The following is a 26,163-nucleotide window of genomic DNA, read 5'->3' as shown; positions in this document are numbered from 1 at the left end:
CGTGGTTACATCTTCACAGTGACGCGGCCGGTGTCCCCTCGCTACTCTCACCTTTCACAGCCGTACACCGTAACATGTTTGTGCCAATCTTCCACAACCTGCCTTGCGTGCACCCGCGTGCACACTGGTGCATTTTTTTTTCATATATGCTTGGGTAATAAATTCTGGGTGCAAATTTACGCGAGGGCGCAAATTATGCGAGTACCTCCTTGTTGGTTTGGCTGTGGTAATATTCCGTATTTTCAAAATCCACCGGTTGGCGGGTATTGATTTTTTTTTCGGTCCTGACATAGTATATTCGAGATTCTGCTGCACTCTTTTGACAGTTTTGATGAACTGTCCCCATTATGTTGTTTTCTTTTTTTTCTGAACTGAAATTAATAGCAGCTAATGTACTGCAACTACTGTTTGTAGTAGCTGCCACATGTCTATTTTTTTTATGAACTCTAGCAAACATCTTCAGAACAGTTGCAGTGCTTTTAATTAATTCTGGCCTGTGGGATCCGTGATCAATATTTATGCAGTTTTTGGACTAGTTGCAAACAAAATTGCTCTCGGTCGAATTTAAATGTCGCCAATCTGCGCCAAAACTGCTCCAAAATAGCCTAAAAATTGCTCCAAACCTGCTCCAAAATGGGACCTTTGCTGCTCCAAAGCTGCTCCAAAATAAAACTTTTGCTGCTCCCATGCCTGCTCCAAAAAGCTGGAGCCTGCTTCCACCCCTGCATCTTAGCAACTCTGCATAATGGTGGCTTAAAGGTGCACTGAAGAGGAATCTGAACTCGTCTTTTTGCCACGGGAACTCTATCTACACGTTCCGAGCATTCTTAGAAACTGCGACTTATTGCCCTGTGTGGCCGATTTCCCTAATTAAATCGAATTAACGTCCGGCTTCCGCCTTTACTTTTTGAATTCTCTCTTTACGGTGAGCAGAGTCGACCAACGCATGGAGTGCCTTTCAGCCAGCTCCGTGGAGGCTTTGCTCTCGCTTTATTTTGTTTTTTTAGGTTTCCGTGAATAAATAGTTTCATTCGCAGATAATATAGCCGCAAAATAAGCTTCCAGAAATAAATATACGCGTGGACTGTTTGCTACTACGGACTACTACGTATTACTCTGCCGATGGCAGAGCGGCAAGCCACCACGGGACTGGGTGAAAGGCGCTCCATGCGTTGGTCGACTCCGCCCACCGTACGGGGAGAATTCAAAAAAAGAAAGAAAGGCGGGAGCCGGACGTTAATTTGATTTAATTAGGGAAACCGGCCACGCAGGGCTATAAATCGAAGTTTCTAAGAATGCTAGGAACGTGTAGATCGAGTTCCCGCGGGAAAAGGCAAGTTCAGAATCCTCTTCAGTGCACCTTTAAGCGGTTTAGGGTGCATGACAAGAGAGAACCCATCCTTCTAGCAGTGCCACTAGAAATTCAAAGGACCCAACACAACCTGTAGCAGTTCATTGCACCAGCAAAGGGCCTACACCCACGCCGTGTTGAATTAGCAAAGAGAACCAGATTGAAAGGCCAGCAGAAGAATTCTTTGCTTTATTCATCCGAAGACTCCAGCATATCACCACACTCTCAGTAGCCTTCGGCTGCATCAAAAAGCTTCTCTTAGCTATCAGCTAAAAAAGAAAAAAAAAGAGCAGGTACCGTCATTGTGAAACACACACGGCAAACTTCACTGTCGCATCCACTCACACTCTCATCTGTCCACACCCAGAGGCAAAATGTATGCACTCCTTAGTGAGTGTGCCTAACTAGGCTTGTTTATAGCAGAAAACACAGTGGAGTGGAAATTTTGTTGTCTGTTTGAGAGCAGCAGGTGTTTGATGCTTAAAGGTGCACTGAAGAGAAATCTGAACTTGTCTTTTTGCCGCGGGAACTCGATCTACATGTTCCGAGCATTCTTAGAAAGTTCGACTTATTGCCCTGTGTGGCCGATTTCCCTAACTAAATCGAATTAACATCCGGCTCCCGCCTTCATTTTTTTTAATTCTCCCCGTACGGTGGGCGGAGTTGACCAACGCGTGGAGTGCCTTTCAGCCAGCTCCGTGGAGGCTTTGCTTTCGCTTTATTTTGTTTTTTATAGTTCCGAGAATAAATAGTTTAATTCACAGATAATATAGCCGCAAAATAAGTCCGCAGAAATAAAAATACGCGCGGACTATTTGCTTCTATGGATTACTACGTATTACTCCGCCGATGGCATAGCGGCAAGCTGCCACGGGACTGGGTGAAAGGCACTCCACGCGTTGGTCGACTCCGCCCACCGCACGGGGAGAATTTAAAAATAAAGGCGGGAGCCGGACGTTAATTCGATTTAATTAGGGAAATTGGCCACACAGGGCAGTAAGTCGACGTTTCTAAGAATGCTCGGAATGTGTAGACCCAGTTTCCGCTTCAAAAAGACGAGTTCAGATTCCTCTTCAGTGCACCTTTGAAGTGAGCCAGAAGCAGTTGCGTTGTGGCAGCATCTGCTAGCTGGCTTAAGAAGCCGAGCTTCACCGTGCAGTCGTTGCTTCTTTTATGGTACCACTTTCTAGGGCAGCACATGCAAGCTCTTTAAAGTATGGCTTGTGGTCCATTCAGATGAGGCTTCCACAGGAACATGCAGCACACGAAGCTTGTATCCTGCACTTCTAGGTGCCACCTGTGCCTGCATTACTTGCAGTTCTTTTCTCCTGTAAATAAATGCATGCTCCATGTTCTTGACACATGGGGGTAACTGACGTCACATGGAAGACAGGCATGCAAGCATTCGGCTGCTGTCCATTCCTGTAGGAAAAGAAACTTTTATTTGGCGTTAGAGGGCCAAAGGCGCCCTCTGCTCTGTTGTAGTTTAAAAGCAGCACTTGTTCACAGTGAAACTTTCTTGCAAATGCGTGGAAGCATGTCCCATACTACCTTTAAGGATATATGTTCATTGGCTCTGTAGTGGTGAGGTGTTCCCTTTCGTATTGGACGAGACTGTGCACCCTTCCTATCTGTTTCCCATACCTTAGGTATTAATCATTGGTTGCATGCAGGCAGTTTGTTGCCTTACAACTCTTGCAAGAAAACTGCACTCAGAAGACCTAATGACAGACAGCAGAGTTAAAAACATGGTGTAGAGTAACAGCTGGACATTTATTCTAAACATTGTACACGCAGTAACGAAAATAAAATGTGAAGAATTAGTTGTACAGAGCATTTATGTCCAACCTTACTGGCCAGCACTCCGTAACTCACAAGGAGAAACAAGATGCGCTAGGTTCATGTAAAGCCTCATGCATTAGCGTTCAGTAAATAAGCCACAGGAAGAACTTAGACACACGGACAGCTTATATCAAGCCTCATACACTGTGGGAATAAATTTATTATTTTCTATTTTTCCTGATAGAAAGTAGCGTGTTCCAACTGGCCCATCGATTAGGAGCCCTTTTCACATGGCCGCTCTGCACGTGTGCACCTCTCCTCTTGAGCTGTTTCCCACATATCACAGGTTGAAGACAAACTGTTCGCTTCTAGCGCACATGTGCTGTTTGTGTTGGTGACAGGTGTGTGAGTGCCAGCTGCAGACAGCACGCACCTGCCTCACTGTATGTGCAGATGACTCCCCGTGAAACTGAATAACACCTGTGGCACCCACACGTTTGTGTCTTGAACTACCGTATATTGCCGCGCATAAGTCGATGTTTTTTTTTAAATGTCCTTCCAATGTTGGGGGGTCGACTTATAATCAGAGTCGACGTATATGCGGAGTCTTAAAATCAGGCTATATGTGGGGTCAAAAGTAATTTCGACCGAGTCGCAGATAATATCACGCCCCGTGCGTTCGTAATTCCGTAACAGTTGTCAGACACGGTGCGAAAGTGGATCTGCCTAAAAGAACTTGAATTTAATTGAGATATGCACCAAAGGTTTGTTTTAATACAATAGCAACTTGTTATCGACAAACCGTGGGCGTTCCACGGAAAAACGTCCAAAGGCGCAATGGGTCAACGATGCCTGGTATGGACTACCAATAGACATGGTCTTTGCGTGTTTTTCATGTGCTGCATCTCGGCACCGCTTCCGACAAACCAGCGGCAGCAGTGGCTCATAAGATGATGATCGCGGCCGTGTCCTCACAAGCGAGGACGAGTCAGAGATGTCTCTTGAACGAATGAATGCTTCATTGTGACTCGGCCTTCTGAAGAACTTTTTGGCGCGAGCTAGGACCGCAGGGTGCGGCAGCATCGACCTAAATTCGGAGTCTAACTTTTAAGGCGGAAGGCTTTAATGCCTCATTGTTGTAAGCGGGAGTTGTCGACAGAAATGTCACGCTTTTCAATTGGTCGAAACTGTCGTGGCGTCACAGTGCGCGAATTTCAAACGGGGCCAATTGTACTTTGGCTAGTAACCATGAAACCAATTAAAGGGATCGTATAGTGAAGCAGGAAGTATAGTGATGCTCCAAGCCGACTTATAATTGGCAATATACGGTAGGTGTTTTTGCGTAGCAGACGGATTTTCACACTGTTCTGTCCTCTTCTGCAGGTGGGTGGGCGCAGGGCATGGCGGTAGAGGAGCCCCCCATGCGGGAGGACGCAGCGCAGGTGGCCCCGTGCCAGCACCGCGAGGGGGTGCCAGGAGGGGGCGCCACCCCTCCGGGGGCCCTGACCCCCCGCGGACCAGCCCCCCTGCTGCCCGACGGCAGCGCCAAGGGGGCCGGCCACGACGACGAGCTCACCAGCCTCAGTTGGCTGCAGGTCGGTGATCATCATCATCCACTCTTCCAGGCGTCTCCCATTGATACTGGTTAACCCTGGCAACTGCATCCACCCCGCCCCCAGCTGTGGCTTCCCTATCCCCATTGCCTGTTGTACAACTGTGTTAAGTGCTGTTGGATTTGTGATGGCCTCGTTTGCATGTGCACACAAATTCACCAGTTTTGCTTTGGTTATGCCATTTGGTGAACAGGAGAGTGGAACGAGCGTCACTAGGCGTTATGTGCAACTTAACTATTAAATAGGAAGCTGTCTTGTTGTGTGGTGGTTGTGCGAGTAAAGCAGTTTCATTTACTTGTTAAGGCTGTTGTTTTCCACTTTGACACCATCGCAAGGAGTGGTGTAGCTTTAGCTGGTGTGCGTGACGGCCGCTTTTTGCTTGCTGAGCCTGTCCTTATATTCGACATTTTCGCAAGCTTGCTCCGTCATAAAGTGCAGGAGAAAGCAAAAAGCAGCCGTCACGCACGCCAGCTAAAGATTTGGCCGGCTGTACATTCTTATTTGAATTGGTCTTGTTCCTGCACTCTTGGGGGTGATGTACCAATTGCACCACAAGGCTGACCCTGCTGCGTGCTGCTACAGTATGACAGAATGTAAGCTCGAGCTGTGCTGAGCCGAGTGTGAGCTAAAGGCCCTTTTCAAGAAAAAAAGGGCCAGGACCTCAAGTGCAGAATTCAGTGTGCAATAAACATTATTGCATCTAGCACTATGGCGCACATCTCTTGGGCAGCACTAACGGCAGGTATAATTTTTGCTAAATTCCTGCATATAGCTGGTATTATGTATCCTAGAGCTGATTTTGAAAATTTGAAATTGCATTGCAAAGGCGGTGTGTTTTTAAAATACACCATGATATGTTCATGTCAGAGACACCTGTGGCTGGGAGTACGGGGCTGGTGATAAGTATTCTTATTGTATCGCAGTAGTAACAGTGATAAGTATTTCTTTTGTTGTGTGGGCTTAAGAGAGAACAGGCTGGATGACGTTGAGGCAGAAATGCATTCCATGGCTTGCGTGCCAGATTTGCGTCCACTTGGGTTCTGCACTGCAAAGTTCGTCAGGTTAGTGGTAAGGAGTACCCTGTGCTTTTGTAGGAATGCACTGTATACACAGCTACGAAGATGGGAGGATAGGTTATCCATGTTATCTAGCAGATATAAAGTTCAAAAGGGTTGAGAATTGGGTGAGTTGGTACGAATTCATACTACTGTGGCACCACGAGGACAGGGACGGAGACGGAGTGACGACAACACAAGTGCTCACTAACAACTGACAAATTTATTAAAAGCACAAAATATATAGACAAAACAAATGGTTACATGCACAGTCAGAACAAGGTTACAAAGGTGATAGGCAGTAACACACGTTCATCACGACGAATCTAACTGTTATCATAGTTTAATGCTCTTTGAAGATAATCAACCTCAGCGTCAAGCCAAGAAGCATTGTCCGGCAGAGCTGAAAAGGAGGCATAGTAGCACACGAAAGAGTCAGCCTTGACAGAATACAGGGGCTTCTGCAGACATTGCGTCCAACGTTTGGCATGTGTGCCTGCGGGTTTCTTACGCTTCTCACTACTCACTCCCTCTCAGGACACAAACCTGCTTCGCAAGCTGGCGGGGCCACCATCGGCGGCCAACCATCAGGGCAATGGGATGATGGCGGCGGGCGGCCGAAGCTCGGGGAGTGCGGCATCAGTCATGTCGGCTGGCGAGGAAGAGGAGTCCCGGGAATGGGGTCCCCCGGGTCAGGTGCCCTACAACCCTCAGGTGGGACTTTCTTAGAAACAGCCGATGGCACTTCTCAAGTGTAGAAATTAGGGGTGTGCGAGTATTCGAAATTTTCGAATACATTTCGAATATTACATTTTTAGTATTCGTATTCGATTTGAAATCAAAGTATTCGTGTTGTTTCGAATATTCGATCCAGCGCGAATATTCGAATTTGGCCGATATTCTGTTGCGAGCACCGGTGTTCATTTCGGCCCACAAGTCTTGTAGATATAGACATAGCAACACGGCGGCACCCAGAGCCATGTGTAATGTTGGGCCATGCTGTAGCTGACGGTGCTAGTGAGCGTCCTTGTGGCTTTGCCTGTGAAGCTGGTATAGTCAACGCTGTGCACGAAATACCTCGCAATACGTGCCACTTCAGTGCCAAGTGAGACGGCATTTTCTGTGGCTGGAGAAGTCGTTTCAGCTCGAAGGGAACGACTCCTGCCTGACCATGTGGAGCAGCTGGTTTTCCTTCGCGGCAACCTTTAATGTTCATCCCAGCGACGCGCTTTTGTGCTTATGGCAAGCTAGCCTTAATCAATGCTGTGTACTAGCCATTTTCGGTGATATTTCCACTCTTCTAAGAATAATGTTCTAGACTTTGATACTTTCTGTGCAACCGCACACACCTTTTGTGTTAATTTACTCATTAATCGTTGAACTGTGTGTTCTTGGATGCTCAAATAGATGTTTTACAGTGGTTAAATCCGCCTGTCCTTGATTATTCGATATTCGGTTCGATATTCGGAACCAAGTATTCGTATTCGATTTGTATTCGAAAAATTTGATATTCGCGCACCCCTAGTAGAAATGCATTTTGGGGCTTGCATGGCAGACTTGCACTGACATTGCCAGTAACTGTCATTTATTGCAGGCACTTTTGGTGTTGATTGCAAAGAATCTTGTGCCACGTGCTGCGCAGGTGCACGTGACATCTAAGCCGCCCTACTCGTTCAGCTGCCTCATCTTCATGGCCATCGAGGAGTCGGCCGGCAAGGCCCTGCCCGTCAAGGACATCTATGCCTGGATCCTGGGCCACTTTCCCTACTTCCAGCGGGCCCCCACTGGCTGGAAGAACTCGGTCCGCCACAACCTCTCCCTCAACAAGTGCTTCCGCAAGGTCGACAAGGACAAGGGTCAGGTGGGTGTCAGCTTGGCATCTCAGCAGCTTTAAAGAGGCCCTGCAGTGCTATTAAATGTACTAGTAGCGATATGCTTGGGATGGCAAACAACGTCACTTAAAATAAAGATTGTGGGGTTGCGTTGTTTTTCAATCGTGTAAATACAGTATAGATCAGAGTGCCGAATTCGAGGTGCGCCTATTATGCGCAGAAATGAAAAAAATCTGATTTTTCCCCACCAAACTTGGGGCGCACCTATTATGCGAGTAAATACGGTACAGTCAAGCCCACTTATAACAATATTCAAGTGCCATGGAAATACCATTGTTATAACCAGTAATCGTTATAACAGGGTTGTGCCAAAAAAAAGAAAAGATGACAAACTTCAGAGCATTTATTGACAGTAAATACCTGGAGCGGTTTGCTTGTTATAATGCCTGTAAAAGCTCGTTAATTTGAACTTCACGGAACCGGAACAATGTTCACCGATGACCAAAGCACCGCCATCACTGCATGCACCGGCGGGAGCTTCGCGCACCTCCACGTCACACGAATCAAGCCGGCTTTCTGGAAGTGATTCTTACGGGAAATTCAAGAAGCATGCAGAACCAAGGGTGTGGTGACAGCTGACAAGAGGAAAACCACGCTGGCTGCATGCACGCGCACTACACTGACTGATTGGGAGTATGCATGGCACACGTAGCCAATGCAGCAATGCAGCAGCTCGCCTGGCATAATAACCCCTGCCCCTGGGACGCGTGAAATTTGTGAAGCTGGGAGCGCAGGGAAGTTAGTGAAGAACAGGGGAAGATGGGGCAACGTATGCGCTGCCGGTGTCAGCCGTAGCTCGGAGTGTAAAAACAAAGAAAAATGTGTCTGCGCATTTTTTTCTGTGAGCGGCGCACCCCTCAAAAACGTTAATAATGGACTGCTCCGCCAAGACTCCCTACCATGCTCCCTACTTTCTTCTCTGCATGGGTCTTTTGCTCAAGGGAATGCATCCGTCATTTCTCCTGCCTGTGTATTTGCGACACGCAAGCATCCTCGGCACGCCCGGTAGCATCGTTTCTGGGTGCGTGGTCACGAGTTCTTTTGCTTTCGTGACGTCGCTGCACCGGCTCAGTCCGTTGGTTGGCCCCACACGCGCACGCTTTTATGTTGTAAGCGTGGTTTTGCAGGTGTGGTTGTAGCATTTCCTTGTATTTTTTTTCTACAATGGTTGACACTCGGTTAGAAGATTTAATTGTTATAACCAATAATTTGCCTTGACAACATTGCTATAAGCAGTTTATTTTACCATCGAATACATGGTAAAGCTGATGGTGCCACGACTGACCATTGTTATATCGAGTACCGTATTTACCCAATTCCAACGCGCCCCCGATCCCAACGCGCACCCAATTTACGGCACCAAAAAAAAAATAATTCGAGCCCCGATTCTAACGCGCGCCCGATATTGGTAATGAAAAAAAAAAAAAAACTACAAGCCCCGCTTCTAACGTGCATGTGACTTCCACGAATGAAAGTAATTTGCAACCGTTTTTGTATTTTAAGGAGAGATGCGGGTGAAAAAACCGCGATTTTTTTCGATAAAGTCGATTTTGTATTTTCTTACGTTTTGTATTCCCCCAAGACTCTTCATTTATGTATAAAAAAATCAAGCCGATAATCAATGGGAAGTTAGTAAATAATGCAATTTAAGCACTCGCGGTGGCTCGCGAAAGTGCGAATTTGACCGAATTTCGGGAACGCGGCATTTCGCTCCACGGCGTCGCCCGCTCTTGAATTTTCGCGGGGATGTAGGCCTAACCCACCCCTACCAGAAGCCACTTCGGCAGCGGCGCATTCTTGATAAAAATACGAAGAAAAAGATCGTTTCCCGCCCGAGTCGAGCGTCGCGACTGGCCCTTCAAATCACGTGGTACGATCGGAGCCCTTCCATTGGCTATGAGCATTCCACCGCACGGTCGGACGCTGACGCTCTTTCTTCGTTCTGCCGCCACCGAGACGTGAAACAACGCTTCTGTCCGGGTTTTTCTCCTTTCTCCGCTATGGATGCGACTGAGAAACGAGATTTTTTTTCACGCAAGTTCCTGACAAAGCATCAGTATAAAGGAAGACGCCCCAAGCGCAAGCGGATAGCTCCGGTGACGGGAGGTTCGTCTGCTGCTAGGCGTAACTGCGGCAGCGGCGATGCACCATTTGGATCCTTCAAGCTTCTTGCGGAGCATCCATGACTTCGTCAGTGCATCTGAGCGAAAGATAAAGATGTTCGACGGCCAAAACAAGCGTAAAAAAAAACGAGCGCGGAAGCGCTGTTATCTGTTAGATCGGCATGATGCACGACCTCGTCAGCGGCGCGGCGTGTCCCGCCTGCGGACGATGTAATCTCTGTCAGAGAATTGGCCGCAAAACAGAAAGGACTCTCATCGTTTTTGGAACTTTACCGCCAAAATGACGCGTTTCCGACAACCGTTGTTTCATCAACATATTCTTCGAGCCGCGTATCTCGATCGTGCAAAGGCAGTGATGAGGCGTCCGCCCGCGGCAGTGCACGGGATACCGTCGCCGTGAACGTGGTCCGTGGTCGCTGAGCACGCGACCAATGACGAGCGCCACACCGATTGAAAACGGCTCCTGCGACGCAGAAAACGACGAGCAAGCGTGCTCCCACGTTTGCCGGCAGTTAGTGAGCTCCCACATCGCATAATGGCGATGACGATGGGCAACTATGGGGCAGTTTCGGTTTGCACTCGAACCCAACGCGCATGCTATTTTGAGACGTATTTTCCCCGAAAAAAGGTGCGCGTTGGAATTGGGTAAATACGGTATATTGTTATAACCAGTATTGTTATAAGTGGACCCGACTGTAATCGGCAACTTACGAGAGTTCCATTCTGGTGTCAACAAATTGTGGGGGCGGAGTGTGATTGCCCGATTTGTGTTTGCAGAGGTCTGCCCGTGGCCTTCCTCACAGCAGGTGTTTGTGTGTGTGTGTGTGCAGAACATTGGCAAGGGATCCCTGTGGTGCATTGACCCGGAGTTCCGGCCCAACCTCCTGCAGGCAATGCGCAAGACCCCCTGCTTCCCCTACACCCAGCTCAACTGGGCTGGCGCTCCTTCGACACCTCACTCAGTGCCTTCTCAAGACAACGGGTACGCACCACACCTGCTTGCAGTGGGCATCGCTTTCGCATAGAGCAGGGGCTCTCAAGCTTTTTGCCTCAAGGAACCCTATTAGCCTTCAGTATGGGCCAAGGCACACCACCCCCTCTCTGTCACAGTTGGTTGTCAAAATCGGAACGTGTCCTCGCTCCAAGATGAGAATGCAGAAAACTAAAGTCACAAAATTGTTGTTAAGATGTTAGGCTTCGGCTCCAAGAGTGGAACGCGACAGCGTCTTGCAACGCTGCCAGGGAGTCCATAGAACGCCATCGCCCATTCGGTTCTATGCCTTACTCGTGGTAAATTGGTTTTTGAGGAAAGGAAATGTATCTGTCTCCCATATCTCGGTGGACACCCGAACCTCACCAGGAAGGGAGGAAGATGAGGATGAACAAAGACACCATATTCACTAGACCTGTCTTTGTTCATTCCAAACCACCGAGCTGGCATGGCGGAGTGGTTAGCATGCTCGTCTCGCACTACGGAGACCGGGGTTCGATTCCCGAACTCGACCAATTTCCTACTCGATTTTATTTATTTATCTGGCCTGGCTAGAAGGGTTAATTAGGCTAATTGGGTAATTAAGCAAATAACAAAACTCAGTCTCACTTACTTGGAGCATCACTGTATGATCCCTTTAATTGGTTGCATGGTTACTAGCCAAAGTACAATTGGCCCCATTTGAAATTCGCGCCATATGACGTCACTACCATTTCGACCAATTGAAAAGCGTGACATTTCTGTCGACAACTCCTGCTTACAACGATGAGGCACTAAAGGCTTGCGCCTTCAAAACATTCCACCACATTCATATTCTCAAATGGCGGCACTGCACGCAAAATCACATGAGGGCTCACCTGGCTTTCATTGACTGTTTGCCGTCGCTATACTAGCTTTGCCTTTTAGTTGATATCGTTTGGTATATATAGCGACCTAAACTGTGGTAGAGGTATGGTTGCACAGCGAGGTCTACTCTTTTGGTCAAACGCTGGCCTTAGGCAGTTGTAAAATCGCATTTTCCACCATTACCGTAGCAGTTTAAGCGCTTAAAGCGCACTTAGTCTGCCACAGCCTGTTCCAGTTAAGGAGAAACTGGAGTAGACTGTGGCACATTTTCTAGGTGCTAATCTTCAGAAACTCTCTAACGAATAGCCCTGCCTGGTTTCTATGTGTGTCATGAAAGCTTGTCGATGCCTATCTGGGGATAAAGCCATGTGCTGGCGGGTTCAAGCTTGAACAGCAAACATTACAAAGGTTCACAGCATTATTTTTTGCTTGAGAAGCTTCAGGGAATCAGTTTTTATTTCTTAATTATCATTTTAATGTTCCAATTACCTATTACTTAAGGTCGTGGACAAGGAATTTTACAGAGTAAACTTGCAGTGCGAGGTTCCTGAGTGGCATAGCTGTCGTGCCAGCCACTCGTGCCAAACACTGCGACACAATATTGGCTGGTTTAGTGGTTGTTGGCACCTGGTCTGTGCCCTCAGCTTATGCTCCAGCCCAACATACGCTCTGAGAGCATGTACAGTAATGTGCGTTTTTATCGTGAATATTTTCAAAATTCTTCCCGCCTCAACCGCTAGCTCGTTTGCGGTGAAACTGCACACAGAGCTTGCATATTATGGTAACTTTTGTATCATAGCAAGTTTTACAACGGTACTTACTTAGTTGAGCCGTGTATGATGTGAAAACGTAATCGTCTGCGTAGAGATCGGGGAACCGAAACCTGCAAACACAGTTTTTTCGCTGTAGGGCGACAGTGGCGCCATCTGTTTTCTGCAGTGGAAAGTGTCACGACAAGACGCCGAGGTGAGTGTTGCAAACAATATCCTTTGAATTGTAAAGACTCATTAAATCAGTTATGATATTTTCTTCTGCTCAGTTAGCCGAAAACGTTGGAAGCGCTACAGCTGAAACGGACGCAAATGCCGGAATGGCATGTTCAAAGGGTCACGCATCTTGCAACGCTCCCCTCGGCATTTTGTCATGACACTGTCCACTGCAGGAAACAGATGGCGCCACTGTCGCCATACAGCGAAAAAAACTGTGTTTGCGGGTTTCTGTTCACCGATCTCTATGCAGACGATTACGTTTTCGCATCATGCAAGGCTCAATTAAGTAAGTACCGTTGTAAAACTTGCTACGATACAAAAGTTACCATAATACACAAGCTCTGTGTGCAGTTTCACCGCAAACAAGCTAGAGGTTGAGGCGGGAAAAATTTTGAAAATATTCACGATAAAAACACACAATACTGTATATCGCATGCAGTCATTACAGGTAGAGTTATTTACAAGCTAAACCTGAAATGACAACTCAGTAACTAAAAACTGCTGGTGACATGATGCAGCTATGAGAACATAAACAGATAAGATAAACACCTGCATGGGAGCTCTGACACACTTGTGTACACTTTTGCACTGGTTGGTTCGTGCTCTTGTGGCTTCATGGAGCCATCTGTAGTTTCTTTCACTGCCACGTCATTTCAGCATGTGTCAGTACCTGTTGATAGGAACTTATTGTACCTATCGTGTGTGCCACGGTCTGGCTGTTTTATAGTAAGCCACTTTTTTTTTCGTGCTCCTTCCAGCGATCAGACGTTGTCTGCAGACCCATCGCAAGCCCAGAACAACGTTCCGTCACCCTGTAAGCCTCACAGACTTTTCCTTCTCTTTTTGCCAACCCATCTTAGCAGTACCTGAGATGACCTCGACTTTCATGTAGGCATGTGCAAATACCGTATTTACTCTAATAATGATAGCACTTTTTTTTTTTTTTTTTTAAAAATTCAGCAAGTTTATGGGTGCAATCATTACGCGGGGTTAATTTTCTAGAAAAAATATTTGAGCCCCGAAAACACAAACAACTTGCAGGTCAGACTACCCTTGTCACACAAGTGCGCTACCCGCGGTTACGCTGCTAAACGCGGTTATCGCGAACACAGCTTGGCGACCTCGGTTTACATCGTTAACCTTCTTTAGAAAGTAGAGAGCGAAAAGCGCATGAGCTGGCCCACTTCAAGAAAGTACTCTCTTCGCACTAAATCATGTTTAAAGATCAACGCACCAAGATATAGGCAGTTTGTATAATGCCGTGCGATGGCGCTTTTATGCAGCCTTTGATCTTCTCCCAAGATGCAGCAACAGCGTGCAACAGCAACGTCGTGCGGCGCTCAAGCTGCGCATTTTACCGCCATTATGCCGAAAAATGTTCGGTCCCTGCCGTAGCGTTAAATTAGATGACACAGTTGCAACGCTCGCAGCACCAGATTCCGCGCGCTTACCGCAATGGTGGTGCCCGCGAGCGCGGTGGGCGGCAGTGCTCTGACTCCCTAGTCATTGCTAAGCCTAACTTTTTTTGTATCGAAGCCACAGTGGACGGCGCTTTTGAATTGACCAACACAATACTAGATAGTCTACTTATGGCGCTGCCTTACTGACAACTTAATTGTTTTGTATCAAAGCACCCGCCGCGGTGGCTCAGTGGCTACGGCGCTCGGCTGCTGGCCCGAAAGACACGGGTTCGATCCCGGCCGCGGCGGCCGAATTTCAATGAAGGTGAAATTCTAGGGGCCCGTGTGCTGTGCGATGTCAGTGCATGTTAAAGAACCCCTGGTGGTCGAAATTTCCGGAGCCCTTCACTGCGGCGACGCTCATAGCCTGAATTGCTTTGGGACCTTAAAAGGTACACTGCAGAGGATTCTGAACTTGCCTTTTGCCACGGGAACTCGACCTACACGTTCCTAGCATTCTTCGAAACTGTGACTTATTGGCCTGTGCGGCCAATTCTCTAATTAAATCGAATTAACGTCCGGCTCCTGCCTTTATTTCTTGAATTCTCCCCGTAGGGTGGGCGGAGTCGACCAGCGTGTGAAGTGCCTTTCAGCCAGCTCCGTGGAGGCTTTGCCTTCGCTTTATTTTGTTTTTTAGGTTTCCATGAATAAATAGTTTCATCCGCAGATAATATAGCCGCAAAATAAGCCCGAAGAACTAAAAATACGCGCGGACTATTTGCTACTATGGACTGCTGCGTATTACTCCGCCGATGGCAGAGCAGTAAGCCGCCACGGGACTGGGTGAAAGGCGCTCCGCGCGTTGGTCGACTCCGCCCACCGTACGAGGGAGAATTTGAAAAAAAAAGCCGGGAGCCGGACTTTAATTCGATTTAATTGGGGAAATTGGCCACACAGGGCATTAAATCACAGTTTCTAAGAATGCTCGGAACGTGTAGATCGAGTTCCCTCGGCAAAAAGACAAGTTCAGATTCCTCTTCAGTGCACCTTTAATCCCCCATAACCCTAACCCAAACCAGTTTCATGCTTCAAAGAAAAAATTGTCGGTCGATTACCTTAGTCGGCAATGCGAGATGTGAGCGCAGTTCTTCACACGTCACCTTCCACTGCTGACAGGTGGCGTGTCATGCGTTGAAGTAGGTACACCTTTCAGCACTAAATTTTCAGCATTAAACAGTCACAGCAAGAATTTACAACAAATTTTTTATGCATGTGCATTTCCAGAGAAGTTGCATAGATGGTGCCAGCCAAACTGTGGACTGAGTGACACAGTTTCAGACGTTCTGCCCCTGTAGCTTTCTCGTCATTGCCAAGTAAAGTTGTTGCCGAACCTATTTCATTCATTTTAGTACCGGGCTCACACTGTGCAAAAGAAAGCCTAGATGAAAGATATGCATGCACAAAGACGTTCGTGCACTCACAGTTTTTAATCTTTCTTTATTTTTTTTTATTTTTTTTTCCCCCGCCATGGAGTTAGCACTCGGCCTTCCACAGTTTCGTCTTTAGTCAGACGGATGGTGATGCTGAGTTCCAATACTCACAATGATTTAAGACCTTTTGCAGTGGAACACTGCGACATTATTAGTAGCATGAGCAGCCGATGCAGACATAAAGCATGCGAGTGGGAAATGACAGCATGCGTTGTTCATGTGAATGGGGTTGCGTATTATCACATTGCAGACCTGATGTTCGTATTTCATGTGAAACGGTAGCACCTGCTTATTTGCCTGCATCGTTATCTGCTCACAAAACATTAATTTCAAGAATATGTCTTGCGCACTGTTAGCATTCGCAGCGTGGTGTTCTTGAGCGGCGAGCCTGCTGGTGCTAGCTGCTCGCACTAAGAGCTGCAACAGAATTTCGAGCTGGTTTAGTGGTTGGTTGCACCTGTGCTGTGCAAGCCAGCTTATGCGCTGGCCCGACAAGTGCTCAGATGGCAGGTCAGAAGAAGCATTGAGTTTACCAGACATGCACTCTGGTGAGTGTTTTCACGGGTGTAGCTTGAACTTCTCGTGTGACAGCCTGCGAATGACACAAGTAACGTTCACAGTGACCTTGGAGTGGCCTGTCCGGTTTGCGCATTGGCATCACAAGCAAAAGAGAGTAAAAGACATTGCATGCTTTTTTCCGGTCTTCAGGCGATTGCAGACGGAACACACAGTGTCTAACAGATTGTCCCAGAATCAGTGGGACAGCCGGATGTTATTCCGATTAAATTACGGAAATCGGCCACACAGGGCAATAAGTCGAAGTTTCTAAGAATGCTGGGAACGTGTAGATTGAGTTCCCGCGGCAGAAAGACGATTTCAGATTCCTCTTCACTGCACCTTTAATATGTCTGCAACTGGCAGCTGCGCACCACCATTTGGTTTTGAAGGGCACTTTTGGGTGCACGTGCCTCTCCCTTCCCCCTCACTGCAGTAGCAGTCACCCGGTTCAAGTACCCAAGTGCGGTGTTTGCGCTTCGTCCCGCAGTTGCCGTGCCTTTCGTTGTCTCACAGACCTCCGTCATCACAGCACTGAGCACAACCAAACTCGAGTGCCTTTGTGTTGTAGTGCCTTTCATCAACTCGGTACTGTTTCCTGGCAGCGCAGCGGAACAGCCCGTGTCAGTCCACACTGCAGTGTAGCATGGCATCATCAACTCGACGGTGGACAGAGCTGTCATTACTTCTAAGTTTCACGGCTGGCAAAAAACACCTAGGCTATGGGAGAGCTTTGTCCAGAGTGGACAAGCTGCAGAGCCATGTGAGAGATGGGCACCATAGCCTCGTGGGTCACTGGTCCTGTAGAACACATGCATTAGCACTGGGGAAGTGTTGAGCTTGCATGCAAATTACGTCTATTTTATTTGAAAAACTGAGTGAATGAGCAGTGCCACCTAATTGTAGTCCGTACTGTACACTTCTCATGATCACATTGACACTTCCTTCGTGGCACTCCTCACACAGCAGTTGCTTTCCATGTACAAGGGCTCTTTCATTGCATCTTTCCTCTCCATCGTTCTCAAACCGACCCATCGCTGCTTTTTCCTGAAATGTTGCTGGTGACGTAAGACTTGTTTTTACATGTGCAATTGTCCTTGACCACGGTGCACTGGTTGTGTCACACTGTACAAATAAACATGTTGGCAATTGTGATTGTATGAGAGTACAGCTGTTTCTCTTGACAAGTTGCAGTCACTATTCCCTGCAGACCCCAAGACAGGCTTGTTTTGTTGTCTTATGTAGTGGTAGTACTCGTCATCGTCCCTGTTCGTCGAGACAAACTCTGACTTTGAGCTTGTTGCTTTTCCAGCACTCTTCCCCTTCCTGTCAAAGAGGCTTGCTGCATCATCAACGAAAGGTCAGCCTGCTTCATCATCATTTTTCTGTGCAACTCCTCAACATGAGGCTCTGCTGCATCTTGTCAATTTTTAATGCAAAAGCATTTCTAGGCTATGTCGGCGGGGTCGTGTCACAAAAATATGTCACCAAAACATCTCTGCAAAACATGTCTGCAGCAGTTGTGATGTTCTCAGAAGAGCTAGCATCAAATGAATGGTTGTGATCGATAGAGGAATGCATGAGGATGCTGCATATGTCAAACTAAACCTTTTTTTTTTCTATTACTAAACCAGAAACAGAAACTAGAGAATTTTAGACATCTGTTCTAACAACGGCCCACTCTTTTTAACTAAAATTCTAAGTAACAACATTTGCGCTTCTGTAGCACGCTTATAGCTTTTGTGGTATTTCGGACCTGAGCCGAGCCTGCTCACTTGTCTGGCCGGGCTGGGTAGGTGATAGCTTTCTTGGGCTGGAGCCCAAGAAAGCTATCACCTACCCGGCACCTAACCAGGCATGTATTAGGGAAACCGGGCCGGGCTTTGGCGGGTAACGGTACAGGGTACTGTGACCAGGCCGGGCCCGGGCCATATAACTAAGGCCCGTGCAGTGCTCTACTTATTTCAATACATGTGCAGTAAGGTGTCAAGTTGAGGGTGTGATGTTTTCTTATTTGACGATTCTGTTGCAAATTCATATAACTGTTATTTGACAGCCTAACTGCAGATTTTATAGTACAGTGCAAGAATTTTCTTGATTCACTGTGACGATGTTCAGAGAACAGGGTTAGGCTCAAGGAAGAAAGTTCAGTGGAGGAGGACAAATCGCAGAGATGAGGTTGAGCTAGCTGTAAGCACTTCTGTAAGCCTACCACATTCTTGGAATTGGAGTGTTGCATTAAAAGAACACTAGCTGGCCTCTACGGATAGATCACAACCTTGCAATGGGAAAGAGGCTACTTCTGCTCAGAACTGGATGTTATACGAGCTAAAAGTGGCTAAAGAATGAGAAGGCACTAGTGTCGCTGCCAATGGCCATTCTTACACACAAACTGCGGCAACATTAAGAATGATTTTTATATGCGGATCTCTGGTGCTGGACTGCACCGTCGTATGCCTCCATTGTGCTTATTATAAAGTCGTTTTCGACATTATTGTCGCAAGTTCAAATCAGTTGGCAGAAAAATATATATATATATTTCGTTTTTAAGGCGGAGCACTGTCCTTGGGCCTGTTTTCCTTCTTTGTAGTGTCTTTTTGAAGTAGTAGTTTCCATTGATTGGCTGCTCCAAACTGCGCGATGTGTAGCAGAACAGTATACAGCTGCTGAAGCCAGAAAATAGAGTACAGCGATAGCATCAAGTGCTCTGCAGCTAATTTTAGCTGTGCAGTGCCAGAAATCTTTGCAAAATGAGACACCTCTTGGTTGCTGCTGTTCTCTGTGACAAGTAGAATTGTCATTACGTTTTCCTTTCCATACTTCTGTGCTTGCCAAAACAGTGTTTCTACAATATGAGCTACCGCTTGTTTATTTATGTCTGTTTGTTTTGCATGTTTGTTGTGCTTCTTGGAAACGGGACAAACACCACCACCACCTTGTCAATTTCCCTTACAGATCAGGACGTTGACGCTGCAGCGACAATGTTGTCACTGCAAAACGGCCCCAACATCCTGCCCCCTCCAAGTGAGTTTCCATGTCGAACCAGTCGGTAGTACGGTCGATTTGTTTGCACTACAGTAGAACCCCGCTGTTACATTCCCCCCAGTAGCGTGTTTTTCCTGGCTCCCACGTTTCCATAAGCCAGTCCCGTCCAAGCTCCCATAGAAACCCAAGCAATGCAAACCCGGCTCTTAGGTCAACTCTGAGGCAGCTCTCCTGCATGCTACGTCACGAATGTCACTTCCCAGCACGGAACGTGAACCGGAGTTTTCTCGCCTACGTCTGGCGCCGCCTAGTGGCCATCCCCGCACTTTGTGGTAGGACGAAGGCTGCTGCCGCTGCTAGAAGTGTGGAAAGGCAACTGAAAAAAAACGCCGAAATCATCGGCATAGCGTGGCGTTTACAAATACCGCGTTGAAGAGGGCTACGATAGGAGTGCTTTCAACTTGTTTCCATCGTTACCACGCTAATAAGAGTGGCTCAGAGGTTCAGGCAGTTAGGCGAGTATGGCAAATTCGCATGTGGCTCATTTGTTCGTTGGTTTGCCACGCAAGCTGTGGTTTGCTTAACGCAGTACGGCTTCGCCAGTTGTGGCGCATTTAAGGTAACGTGTTTAAATCACTGTGCAGACCAGACGGGAAACCATGCAAGCCAGCGACCGACGCCTGAAGGAGCAAGTATTTTGTCGGGGATGCCAAGCGATGTGGTGCATCCGACATGTGTTGACAATTTCCCACGCATTATTGCATTCGTTGCTCCAACATGGAGTTCTTAGGGATTGTTGAGAGGCACAAGTAAGCTGTACACTCTGAAAACAATTGACCAGGTTGCACGCTGAGCAAATAAAACCCACATTGCTTCAGCAGTCTTCAGATTACTTTTGTTTTTGAATTGCTTTAAAGGTGCACTGAAGAGGATTCTGAACATGTCTTTTTGCCGCGGGAACTCGATCCACACGTTCCTAGCATTCTTAGAAACAGTGACTTATTGCCCTGTGTGGCCGATTTCCCCAAATAAAACGAAATAACGTCCGGCTCCCGCCTTTTTTTTTTTTAATTCTGCCTCGTACGGTGGGCGGAGTCGACCAACGCGTGGAGCGCCTTTCACCCAGTCCCGTGGAGGCTTTGCTTTCGCTTTATTTTGTTTTTTAGGTTTCCATGAATAAATAGTTTCATTCGCAGATAATATAGCCGCAAAATAAGCCCGAAGAAATAAAAATACGCGCGGACTATTTGCTACTATGTATTACTCCGCCGATGGCAGAGCGGCAAGCCGCCACGGGACTGGGTGAAAGGCACTCCACGCGTTGGTCGACTCCGCCCACCGTACGGGGGAGAATTAAAAAAAAAGGCGGGAGCCGGACGTTAATTCGATTTAATTGGGGAAATCGGCCACACAGGGCAGTAAATTGCAGTTTCTAAGAATGCTCGGAATGTGTAGATTGAGTTCCCGCGGCAAAAAGACAAGTTCAGATTCCTCTTCAGTGCACCTTTAATGTTATATAGTACTTGTGTACGCAGCGCGAAAACTTTCATGCAGTATTTGTTGCCCGATACATGCTAATCTGCAGGGATTACATAGCCTTATTCATTTTACATCTACCCCAAGCAACTTTTCGCTATTTAAATGCGCTGCTGGAGGCTGTGCTTTACAACGAAACTTTGCCGTTAACGGCCGCACTGCAGCGTTTTTCAACCCCATGCAGGTTTGATCCCGGCCGCGGCAGTTACATTTTCGGTGGTGGGGAAATTCTAGAGGCCCGTGTACTGTGCGATGTCAGTGCACGTTAAAGAACCCCAGGTGGTCGAGATTTCCGGAGCCCTCCGCTACGGCGTCTCTCATAGCCTGAGTCGCTTGGGGATGTTAAACCCCCATACACCTTTCGCGCTTTTTTTTTTTAATTGGGGATGGGAGGGGCGGGGGAGACATGTTCTTGACCGTAGCAGGTGCACTAAATGGGAAGACATGTTAACTCTTTCGGGACCGTGAAAAAAATGGGCGATTCTGAGGGGCATTTGAAAAACACATTCATTAAAAGCTGTGTTTAAACAGCCCTAGTATAACATACCAAAATGTACCAAAATGTAGGTCGTGGGTTCTGATCCCACCGGCGGCATGTGGTTTTTTCTTCTGCTCTTCTAATCGATTAGCTTTAAGCGATAACATACTCAATAATATTCTAAATTGATCAACACCACAAAATAAATAAATGAACTTTAAAAAAATAATCCCCTGTGCCCCTTGGTTTCTGTGGCTGTTGGCTTCTTTCATATTTATAACGAGCCCCTCATTCCCCTTCCCTTGTTTGCTTTTTTTCATACAAAAGATATTTAACTTGGGCATTATACATACCATGAAAAAAGATCTTCCAGTGCGAACTTTTGGAGCAAAAAAAAAAAAATGAAGAAACAGTTGAAAAACTATGAATGTAGAAATAAGAAACAGTAATAAAAAATTCAGATTATACAGAAATGTGCCACAGTGCTTCTTTTCTCATATGTGATGATATGGCTCGTGTTTCCGTATGTGTCTCCTGTTAGTGCTCTTCAGCACCGGTGGCCCCTATTGTGGTGATTGCGGAAGGGGGGCTTCACCTATGGCTCATGTGCCAGGCAGCGAAACTGTGTCGTGCTGTTGTCAAGCGCAGGTGAAGGCGTATTCCAGGTGCAAGCATATTTGTTCGTGTTTACACAAACGGCTTCAATCACCCAGTCACCCAGTTGAACAAAAAAAACGGAAAAAATCCAAGGCTGACAGAAATTTCCTTGCCCTGCTTTTCAGTGCAATCCTCCCATCACAGCCCAGGTACACGCTGTGTTCCCTAAGTGGTGAAGACACCTCCACTTCTGTGTCGGCGAAAGTTGGTCACCGCCATAGGTGGTTGAAACCCTAACAAATAGAGATAATACAGCGAGTACACGCAATTAGCACTAGTAACCGCTCATGAGTGAACCAAAAAAATTCAGGGGGGCACTGTGCGGTGAGGCGGAAGCCTTAAGCGTGGTGTTGCTGCTTGTGTCACTGATGTGTTGTTAAGATGTTAAGCTTCGCCTCTAAGAGTGGAATGCGACAGTGTATTGCAACGCTGCCAGGGAGTCCACAGAACGCCATCGCCTGTTCGGTTCTACCCCTTGCTCGTCGGTAAATTGGTTTTTGAGGAAAGGGAATGTCTTGCTTACCTCGGTGGACAGCTGAACCTCACGATAACGGGAAGGGAGGAAGATGGGAGTGAACGAAGACACTGTATCACTACACGCGCCTTTGTTCATTCCAAACCAGCGAGCTGGCATGGCGGAGTGGTTAGCGTGCTCGTCTCGCACTCCAGAGACCCTGGTTCGATTCCTCTACTTGACCAATTTCCTACTAGGTTTTATTTATTTATCTGGTCTGACTGGAAAGGTTAATTAGGCTAATTGGTTAATTAAGCAATTAATTAAACTCAGTCCCACTTACTTGGAGCATCACTATACGATCCCTTTAATTGGTTGCATGGTTACTAGCCAAAGTACAATTGGCCCCATTTGAAATTTGCGCACTGTGACGTCACGACCATTTCGGCCAATTGAAAAGCGCGACATTTCTGTCAACAACCCCTGCTTACAACGATGAGACATTAAAGGCTTCCGCCTTAATATGAAAGTACCCTCACTTTAGAGTGCTAGCTGAAATTCCCGGCTGATTGGCGCTTGAACCATCATTGGAACTGAATGCAGAGCTCGAGATGTTGTCTTCACATTGTTGCTGCTGTCGTCCAGGAAAACTGAAGTTGAAGCAGCGGAATCACGCGAAGCACGGCAAATTTCCTTTATGTGAGCTCGACACTATTTTTGTTGGCATTTGAGACCACCCAGGTTCGATTAAAAATTCATCCTACGTCACCGCCAGCCGAAAAAAAATGTTTGCGCCAAAACTGAAAATAGAGTTGTTATACTGTCTGCCCAGAAAAGGATGCGTGTTTCAACATGCAGGAATTTCAGTTCTGCAGCGCGTTGAAATCCTTGGATCATACTGGTATGTGATCCATGGCCTATGGGGCAGTCTCTCATACCAGTCGCAAGTTTCACATAGCGCTGCAAATGATACACAGTGACCTGTTTTCCTAGTCTTCACTGATTCATTATTTCATTGTATGATACTGAATGGAATGACTTCCAATGTTGGATAATTTTTGACTCCTAAAGAGAGCATGACTGCGTCTTTTCGGTGCGACCGACCACAGCTGTGCATCACAGCAGCGGCATCTTAGTGGCATTACACAGGGTGTTTCACCTAAGACTTGACAATTTTAAGACAATTTTTAAACGTAGACTTTTTGTTAGAAGAGCTTTTTTTTTTTTGCATAGCATTGTCAGCGGTGTAGTATACATCAGAGTGCAGCTAAGACATGCTAACTAGCAGGCTAGTTAACTAATATTGAATAGAGAACCTTTTCACCATTACTGTTAGTCTTCTTAGTAATTAAGTGGCATGTGTCCACCGTAAGTAATGTCCATAACAGTTTTTAGAATTTCAGAAGTGCAGTTACCCTTGGCTCTGTGGCCCAACAAATTCTGGCTGTTTCAACGAGTTACCTGCACTGGAGAGGTAGGTTGCTTTGACTGCAGGCTTCATGAAAGTGCTCAGCACCAAGGGTAATTGCGTTTTCGAAATTTAAAAAGCTGATATTGATATTACTTACAGTGGACTGCACGCCTCTTGATAATTAAGGAGCCTAACAGTAGTAGTTAAGAAGTTAGCTGCGGTTGAATTTCTTTGGAGGAGAAATTCTAGAGGCCCGTGCACGGTGCGATGTCAGTGCACGTTAAGGAACCCCGGGTGTTCGAAATTTCCGGAGCCCTCCACTACGGCGTCTCTCATAGCCTGAGTCGCTTTGGGACGTTAAACCCCATAAACCAACCAAACCAAACCTAAGAAGTTAGCTATTCAATATTAGTTAACCAGCCTGCTAGTTAGTTAGCACATGTTAGCTGTATTCTGATGTAATACACCGCCGACAATACTATGCTGAAAAAAGCACTCTTCTAACTCAAAAAGCCTATTTTTAAAAATTCCGTAAAGTCTTAGGTTAAACACCCCGTATATTCTTGCGTGCTGTTAATCTTGAAAGCATAAAGAGCGAGATCCTGGGTGAAACCCATGCTGCGCAGTCATACACAATCATAAGCTAGTACGCATGTATTGAGGCCCAAGGGCAGGAATTTGTTTCAGGCCCAGGTATGTTTTCATTGGTTTACCGTCACACACACTGCACACATTGCAAATCAGGACACGCGAAGTGCAACCAAAGTGGACAAATGTGGACCTGGTTAAGATAAGGATGTAGTAGGGGTGTGCGAATAGTGGTTTTTTGATTCGAAGCGAATTCGAAGCGCATAGCAATTTTCTTCGAATAATTTCGAAGCGAATAGTTCGAATAGTACTTCTGGCACTAAAAAGAGGCTGAGTGACAGTAGGCATTTCCAAAACCATTTATTTTCCCAACACACGATGCCATTACACACTGCACTGAGGCTTTATTTAAAACCACACTTCAAAATTTTAACACCTAGAGTGAAGAACAATTTTTACTGGCAATTTATACTGGAAGAACAACTTTTACATTCCCAGACTTGCATTCCCTCGAGCAAGAATGGAAACGGCTGTACAAAACTCGCGCCGCAAGCGAAACGTCATTCGCACCGCTCGCGCGTCCTGGCAAAATTGTCCCCGGTAGTACTTCCGAGCAGCACTCAGCATCGCGCTTCCATCAAGAATGCTCTCAGCCTCCAACGTATGGGAGTGCCCGAGTTGCGGCGACGGAGTTCGGCACACCACCGAAGATGGCTCAATGCCCTGATTACGGCGGCGTTCCGTTCCCATCAACGCGCAAGCAGTCTGAATAGCAAGAAAAGACGCCAGTCGTAGATGCCGAGCGTTAACGGCAGTAATCCTCCACGGGTGCACAATAAGCTTAGCGTTATCACACGCTAAAGGCGCCCTTCCCATTGACGTAAGTATACACTTCGGCGACATCGAGTCCCCGCGCTGCCGCTGAATTTTTCGCGCCTCCGCCGGTAATATGATGGCTTGCTTGAAAGCTGCCGAGAACGGTCGCTCATGTTCCGTACGCATGATTCGTCACCAGGGTGAAGCGATAGCGCGGTAGGGCTGCGTGTTTATCTTCGCATCTGTCCTATCTGGTAATCTTTTCCGCAACTCTAACGGGAAAAAAAATCGAGAGGCGGTGGAGCGGGCGCGGCTTCGGTGCTTATCTGATCTTCCAGCCAGCGTACGCCGCGGCGGACGCGGTTGTTGCGTTGTGTGACGCGCGTCTTTTTTCGTTTTTCTTTCTTTCCTCTTATCTTTGAACTCTCCTCTATCTGCACGTGGCAGCGGTGGTGGCTCGGCTAGAGCCAGTCGGCAGGCTCGTACACTTTCCTTTTCATCCTTCGCTCAGTCGCAACAACAACAACAGTAAACTGAGGTTTCTTGTTTTGAAGCTTAGACGACTGATGGCTGTGCTCTTCCTTCTTTGCGTCTGCCTCGACACGGTGGCAGCGACGCGGCTTATGGCAGCCTTAGTGCGGAGGCTCGGAGACGGCCAGAACGCAGGATCTTCCGCAAGAGCGCGTCGCCCTCACCTTTATTTCGTTTGTAGCTGGGTTCGCACCCCGACCTGGTTGTGATTCGTGTATTGACTGACCCCCGAGCGTTGAAAGCGCGATAAAAAAAAGCCATCTATGCGGCAATACTCGGAACTGAAACCACATGAAGCAAGCGCCCCAGAAACACTATTCGCGCGAGGCGAATACTTCGAAATTTCGAATACCGAGAATTCGGTTCGAAGCGAATATCGAATACCGTGCTATTCGATCGAATATTCGAAATTATCGAATATTCGCACACCCCTAGGATGTAGTTTTCCTAAGGCACAAATAAAAACTGAAGAAGTTTGCTGTGCATAGTGTGTATAGTGTGCAGAAGTCCACTTGAACGTTGACCCCGTGCACTGGCACGAAGCTTGCTTGTTTGAGAGAGTTTTCTCACCGGTGTACTCATAATTTGCTGTAGAAATGTTTCCGTCGTTTTCAGGCAAA

General features: G+C 47.0%; 1 protein-coding gene across 1 annotated transcript in view; it reads left to right on the top strand.

Annotated features, from left to right (window-relative positions):
* LOC149332776 (uncharacterized) overlaps positions 1-26,163 on the top strand; it is a 65,102-nt gene that overhangs the window by 21,020 nt on the left and 17,919 nt on the right. Inside the window, exons 3-9 of the mRNA XM_089558358.1 lie at positions 4,517-4,728; positions 6,339-6,515; positions 7,444-7,662; positions 10,647-10,798; positions 13,401-13,456; positions 17,400-17,447; positions 19,043-19,111. Of these exons, the coding sequence (XP_089414484.1) occupies positions 4,534-4,728; positions 6,339-6,515; positions 7,444-7,662; positions 10,647-10,798; positions 13,401-13,456; positions 17,400-17,447; positions 19,043-19,111 (916 nt within the window). The 5' untranslated portion in view covers positions 4,517-4,533. The remainder of the gene's footprint in view (positions 1-4,516; positions 4,729-6,338; positions 6,516-7,443; positions 7,663-10,646; positions 10,799-13,400; positions 13,457-17,399; positions 17,448-19,042; positions 19,112-26,163) is intronic.

Source organism: Amblyomma mixtum, chromosome 8 (genome assembly GCF_055824585.1).
Source record: "Amblyomma mixtum isolate Tamu chromosome 8, ASM5582458v1, whole genome shotgun sequence".
Lineage (NCBI taxonomy): Eukaryota > Metazoa > Arthropoda > Arachnida > Ixodida > Ixodidae > Amblyomma > Amblyomma mixtum.
The sequence above is the reverse complement of the archived record's forward strand: the minus strand, read 5'-3'. Positions and strand labels throughout refer to the sequence as shown.